At 40.2% G+C, this 6,886-nt stretch overlaps 1 protein-coding gene across 1 annotated transcript; it reads right to left on the bottom strand.

Annotated features, from left to right (window-relative positions):
* Window positions 1-3,039: 3,039 nt before the first annotated feature.
* On the bottom strand, window positions 3,040-6,100 carry LOC115675076 (probable trehalose-phosphate phosphatase 4). Its single transcript, XM_030597691.2, has 11 exons — window positions 5,591-6,100; window positions 5,347-5,487; window positions 5,131-5,202; window positions 4,904-4,999; window positions 4,704-4,760; window positions 4,485-4,586; window positions 4,275-4,352; window positions 3,925-3,994; window positions 3,670-3,743; window positions 3,461-3,553; window positions 3,040-3,315 (listed from the first exon to the last, which is right to left on the bottom strand). The coding sequence occupies exons 1-11, from the start codon at window positions 5,867-5,869 to the stop codon at window positions 3,253-3,255; spliced, it is 1,125 nt and encodes a 374-aa protein (XP_030453551.1). The 5' UTR covers window positions 5,870-6,100; the 3' UTR covers window positions 3,040-3,252.
* Window positions 6,101-6,886: the final 786 nt, after the last annotated feature.

The raw sequence follows: 6,886 nt of genomic DNA, 5'->3' as shown, positions 1-6,886 counted from the left end.
AGAAATCAATGACATTATGAGTGCATCGAAGATCTAAAGTACATTTTAAGTGTACTAATGAGCCATTATTGAGTTGAGCAAACACCTGCCAATTAAATTTCCTGGTGCTGTGGTTAGTGAGGGAATAGTTGGTTCTTTGGGAAGTGCCCCTTTTCCATCAATAATTGTTGGGTTCTCAGGTTTCTTTAATGCTTCAGTTTTGAGTGCACCAATGATGGACTTTGATGTCTAATAGGGTTTTGGTAATGGATATGCTAACGATATTGTTAAGCTTGACAATGTACAGGGAATCTACGTGGAAATATTTAATTGGGCATTGAATCAAGTGCACGACATCTTCACTCACACATAAAGCAATTAAAAAAAAAAACACCAAATCGCTCATTTCATTTTCAGAATCCACTTGTTACAGTTTAACCATTGTTTAGAAGCATTTATATATTAAATCAAATCCTCCATATACTGATTTAAGATCTTCATCTGTCGATTTAAGTTCTCGTATGGATTGACAGTAATCACATAGTTTTGCTTCACATCATCAGATCGAGTTTTTGGGTTTAAATTTCTTTAGACTCCTCATTTGTCTCTTATTATAATGTTCCATGCACTCAAGAGAGTATCACAATAGATATTGAATCGCTTCTTCGCCCGCAAAAGTTTACAGTAACAATACCCATTAAGAGTTTTATATCTATAAATATAGTGGGAAGCTCTCTTTACACGTACGTCTCCAAGAGTAGTATTGATTTTTCATGGCCTGCGAAGCATGTTGCTTGTCCCCATTTAATATCAATGTCTTCTTCAAGTGAATCAATCACTTTGAGTGGATTCCAACTCCTCTTCAACCATGGCTTCTCCTTTTGACATATAGTGGGTTTCCCTTTCACCACCTAACACTCTCGAAGAAAAAGAGGAAAACGAACACATTAAACTACAGAATTTCGTCCATTAGAGAACGACTATGAGATTCCTCAGTCATATGAAGGTGGGCTCTCCGAAATCTTGCCAGCCAATGGTTCCTGCCTGCGTTGCTTGTTTCTTGATCGCAGATCGGCCTGGTCTCCATTGATTTAGGCTTTCCATTGCACGTTAAACCTGATTTAGTGTGGATTCCTCTGTTAAACAAATGGTTAATCACCCACTTGGCTGCCACACTTCTTCAGTTGCCCTCTGCTTTCCGGCGTTTAAAAGAGCAAAAAAGTATTACCGCAATAATAATAAACACCCTGCCCAATCTGGTTTAAGCTTTTCTTAATTGCGCCGTCCCCTTTTCATCTCTCTGTCTGAGACAAGGGTGAATCCATGTGACCATGTGTGAAAGCTGGAAGCAACACGCTGATGTCGGCCAGGAGTTGGGAAATTGGTTTTCTGTCGGCAGTTTGGCACATCTGAACGCGAGACTACCATGCGATAAATTATGTACATTTTGATTGATTCATCAAACAGTCTTGATAACTTTGGGATGGTTTAGTGTGTTAGATTAATATGCTTTGATCCCCATCCAAATCTTTGAAAGCCAAGATATGGAACTTTTATCAAGAACATCAAAGCAACAATGGTATGGAATGAACTTATAAAGGGTTGATAAGGATCATACATTAACCACGTCCCTAAGTCAGATTATTACACACATTTTTCACCAAACCCTAATTTAGTCCCCCTTTGTCACTCTCTTTCTCCCATGACCGGCCACCATTGCCATTAGTGCAGCCTTGTAGCCTACCGACGTCGCTAGCACTGCACTCTCTCGCTCATCATCTCCTTGCCATCTGTCTTTCGTCTATCTGTTGTATCCATTATTGATCGCTCTATTTCAGTGAATTTTACTTAGGAATACATTATGTAATTCGGTAAATTTTTACTTCTTTTTCTTTCAATCGATCTCAATTTCTTCAGTAAAATAATAAAGAGTATTTGTAGGACAACTTAACTAATTTGAGTTTGCTTGTAAATTAGATTATTTAATTTTTTGAATTTTTAGGCTTACCAGTATCAATGAGATGAGATATTCAAAGATGATAAACTAATCTACACTTACATACACAAATTCTGAGCATTTTTAATTTCATTATAGATTTACATCATGCATAAAAAAATCCATTAAAACATAAAAGTTATCATATGCAATGTTCTATCGAGTAATCAATTATTATGCTAATCTTGTTATGAAAATTTTTATAATCAATATATAAAATTACACAACATTAGGTATTAATAAATACATTTCTATGTCGCAAGTATTGCAATTTATTACTTATTGAGATATTATTCATAATTACATAATATGCACCGAATTGTTATATATCTACAAATCATATTATTATTGTAACTTCCATTATTCTGCTAAAGACAATTGCACTTTTTCTTCGAGAACGAGATTATTTGAGTTATTTATAAAATTTTAAGTATTATCAAATTAAACTTACACGGCACAAAGTGCTCTCGATAGGTAAGTGAGATTTGAAGTGCCTATTTTTGGGAAAAATAGTTGTAAAGAATAAGGGTTTAGGAAAAAAAAAACTCCTTTTAGTACCTTAACTTTAATTTTTTGTTTTTAAGTTTAGTCTTTTAAGGTCAATGTTCTCCTTTGGCATTTTTTTTTTTGCCAAAGTTCGTTTCGACTTTTGGTGAGAAAACGAGGGTTATATTTTCTTCCATCTTCTGTCGGAAGAAATTTTCCCCAACCAGACTTGGAACTAATATGTTAAAAATGTATCAATCATCTCCCTCCCTCCCGATCTCCGGCTCGTTTGCTCTAGGGTTTACGTGAGGAAGTTTTCAGGTGTGGTTAACACCAAGTAATTATAATTATGTGTCCAAGTATGCATTTAGGTACTTATGATGTTATGTAAATTCCAAAATTAGTTAGCTAGCGCCCAAAAAATCCAGTTGAAGCAAAGTAACACTATTACTCTCTGGAGTGCGATTTCCACTGGCTTGACAGGTCGGCATGCCATGATGCCAAGCCAAGACCGTTCTTGCATACACTGAAAGGACCGCGAAAAGGCGGATGATAGGTTATCTCGGACATATCGACAATTAACTCGTGATTCTTATTGATCGTAGTATCGTTCGTGATCTACACCGCAAAATAAAAAAAAATTACATAACATCGTAATACTTTATCTTGGACATATTCACAATTAACTCGTAATTCTCATCAATTGTGGTATCATCCATGATCTACACCGTGGAAATTACATAACTTTCGGAGGTGGAAAAATCGATAATATCGCGAGGCTTCGCCGAGCTCTATAGGGTTGCTCGGAGCAACTGCCGCTTCCACTCCGCCAGGCGGCGCAAGAAGCTCATGACCTACCAAAACAATTACACATACACATAGCTCAACAAACAGAAGGATATGTCAGATTGAGAAGGGAAAATGGGTGATCTTAAAGAAGGAAAAGAGAGAATGGGATGTGACTCAGAGCACGAAAGGAATCGAAGAGAAGTAATTTACCTCGGAGGGCTCTTGCAAAGAGTAAGAGGCACTTGTTTCCTTGGGGACTTTAGAGACGAGAATTCCTACTCCTTGTCCTCTCTCTCTCAAAACCTACACACACGTTTATAACAATTAATACTATTTAAATCTTGATACATAATTTTAGCTGTTTAGGTACAAAATGTCAAGAGAACATGCAATAGAATAATGGAAATAATTCCGAGTACCTTAAATGCATCTTCGTCTGTCCGATCGTCTCCAATATAGATCGGCAGGACATCGTTGCCGGAAGTGCCGAACCCTAAGATGATAAGACAAGGGAAAATGAGTACTGAACATATGTAACACCTTCTTGTACTCAAGGAGGAGAGTGTCTCACGTGCTTCATTTCATGCAAAAATAGAATTTGATTTCAAATACTAGAATGGTCACTGTTTTCGCTTATGTTTTTTTTTTTAATCGAGAAAGTTCGATCAACTCACCAAGTGCCTCTAGCAAGAACTTGAGGGCCTTCCCCTTGTCCCACATGATGGTCGGACGGATCTCAAATACCTGCTCCGATCAAAAACAACATTTTTCGTGAGGAGTTTCGGGGAAGAGATATTCGATATATCTTTCTTGGCCAAAAAAAGAGATGCTGCACATTTACACTTAAAAACAAGAATTGCATGGTACAATACACTCCGGAGTTCGAACTTAGAAAAATTTAGTTAGTCAACATAGAAAAAGATGATGTACGTGAAATTATCTATTTTTTTTTTGACTGATACCATATTTTGTATAAAAAACATCAAAGAAAATGCTGAAAAAAAATGCAAAAACGGGCCAATACCTTTCTGCCAGCTGTCAGCTTGAGCTTCGGGTACCCGCTGAGCACAAGTTCAACCTGCTCGGCCAAAGCATCCCAGCTCTGCGAGAGTTGAAAACGAAAATTTCAAAACAAAGAATGGAAAAAAACCAAAGTAAATTTGAAAGTTTCATGCGACAAAACATATGATTCGAGCAGAACTCGGTACGACGTTTGACTTTTTCGTGTCTTTACCTTCTCTTCAACGCACCGGAAGTGTACGGACAAACAAAATTTGTTGGTCTCCACCCTGGCTCCCGGGATCGACTTGGTGCTCTCCAACAAGGTCTTGTAGACCTGCTAAGAAAAACAGGGGAATGAAGTTGATCAGAAACGAGAGTCATCTTGCAACTTTTGGCCGGCATGTTTCATTAGCCTCGCGAATGTTGTGGTTAAAAAGAGAGAGAGACTCGCCTCGTCGATCATGGGCAGGAATTCACTCGCGGGTTGGCAGAGAACCGATTCGCCGTCCTGATGAACGATGGAAGGAAGAAAAACGAGGTCAGAAAAATAATGCGTGAAGAATTTTTTGAACAGTGATAGGGATTGCAGATCCAGGAATGGTTTTACTGTTGAGCAATTGTGGTTCTAAGCAGTGAGGAGATGGAACTTACTTTGTTACCATTGCTGGAACTTCTAGGGGGTCCTTTGATGTCCATGCCGTGGCTGCCTGCGTAGTATAGCTCCTTCAACTTCACGAAGCTGCAAACCTGCATTCCGTGATTTATGCAAATGAAAAATATAATTCCCATTCGATTTTAATGTCTTTGTTTTAAAAATAATTCGGGAGAAAAGTGGGATATTTTGTTAAGGGGAACTAAAAATCCCATAAAAAATGTACCTTGTCTCTGCATCTCCCGCTCACTATCGCCGTGGGGAAGAATCTCGCAGTGTCCTTCACAGCTTCTCTCATCTGTTTCCCAAAATCGACCAAGAAATGGAAAGAAAGAGATGATCTTAAGCACCCTGTTTTGGTAATTTTGTTGACTGGCGAATATGGAAATGGAAAAACAGAGCAGTTCAAGAAGAAGAAGAAGAAGAAGAAGAAGATGATGACCTTGGGAGACATGAAAGCGCGATCGGGGTCTTCAACGATGGGGGTGAGAGTGCCGTCGTAGTCGAGGAACATCACTATCTTCTTCCCCAGCGAAGCTCTCGTTATCTCTTCGAACTTGCTCAATGCCGACGGATGACGCATCTGTAATCACACACCAGAGAGTCAGAGACGTTACTTTATATGTCCGAGGCGATTGCCCGGGGGGTGAAAATTGCAAATTGTATTTCTCTAGCTAAGGACTTACGATCCACGACTTTTGCTTGTCAATGAGAGAGGCTGCTCTTGCCGTCGCGCTGCCAGGCTTTGCTCGTGCAGGAGAGGAAGCTCTCATGGAGTCCAGCAACGTGCTCACTCGAGCCTCTCTCACCACGTTTCTGCCGTCCTTGAGGAACTTCCTGGGCAAATCCTGGAGGATCTGCTTCACGTCGATGAAGCTGACGCCGAGCTTTGGGTCCAAAACCCGGCCGCTCTGCTTCATCACCTTTCCTTTCTTCATTTCCGCGCGCACGACCATGCGTGTCATGTTCCCGAACGAAAAGGAAGAGAGGGAAGATCTACGTTTGTGGGTATGAGGTTGCGGAGTCTCCGCTTCACCGAGTCGAAAACAGAGGAGAAACAGAGGATTCGGAGAAGAGAACAATGCGAGGGGGAAGGAACGAAACAGAGGAGAGAAACAGGCGATGGAGATGAAGGAGAAGAGAGGGGTCGGGGGAATGTTAATAATGGGCTCGAAAAGGTGGGGGGAAAGAACTCGCGCACTTCACTCTCCTTCGGTTCGCAAGTCTAGTCAATTTATTAGCATGCTCGCACGGCACTAGGTGACATAAACGTCCTTCAACACCGTCTTTCCTAATATCATAAGTTCATCGCCGCTAGCGAATTTCTAATTGGCTTGTGTTTTGAATAAGGGTGTGCAAAACGGACTGCCCGGATTAGAAACCACCCGGATCGGCCGGATTGATTCGGTTTCCGAGAGTGTCGGTCCGGTTCCCTGTTCCTAAAAGTGGAACCGGTGTCCAGATAGTCCGGTTTCCGATTTCAAAGAAGAATCGGATCGAACCGGACTGGCTACAAATACTTTTCTTTTATTTCTTCAAAAAAATTAGTAAGATGTGAATTAAACCCAAGCACAATGATTTTCCCTTATCGTTGCACTACAATGATTCTTCACTCATTATCGTTTTCGTCAATATGTTGAGATTTGTCACTCTCTCTCGTTGTGATGGGAAAAAAAATAAAAAAGGCGACCGGTTTCATTGGACCGGTGACCAACCGGTTTGATCCCCGGTTCTCAAAATTGAGAATCGATCCTCTCGGTTCGGTTCCCGGTTTCACCTTGAAACCAAACTGGATCAGATTGAGAACCGATCACCTCTAGTTTTGAACATTTGTTACCTTGCGTGAAAAGATTTACCAACTTCTAACACACAGCTAAGTTACGTGGCGAGGGCCTAGTACACCTCACAGTGGGTCAAATAGTTATCAACACAAATCGAAAATTCCGTAACTGATATGAAAATCATCATGGTAACGTCTAGCA

Source organism: Syzygium oleosum, unplaced genomic scaffold (genome assembly GCF_021117445.2).
Source record: "Syzygium oleosum isolate NSW1041296 unplaced genomic scaffold, Sole_v2.1 Sole_v2.13, whole genome shotgun sequence".
Lineage (NCBI taxonomy): Eukaryota > Viridiplantae > Streptophyta > Magnoliopsida > Myrtales > Myrtaceae > Syzygium > Syzygium oleosum.
This window is presented reverse-complemented; position numbering and strand designations above follow the sequence as displayed.

Bases quoted from the DNA above. Each gene is read 5' to 3' on its own strand.
- LOC115675076 (XM_030597691.2), bottom strand. From the start codon at position 5,869: ATGACACGCATGGTCGTGCGCGCGGAAATGAAGAAAGGAAAGGTGATG. The intron at 5,488-5,590 runs GTAAGTCCTTAG...GTGTGATTACAG, and splicing joins ACAAGCAAAAGTCGTGGATC to ATGCGTCATCCGTCGGCATT. The intron at 4,761-4,903 runs GTAAGTTCCATC...ATCGTTCATCAG, and splicing joins GTTCCAGCAATGGTAACAAA to GACGGCGAATCGGTTCTCTG.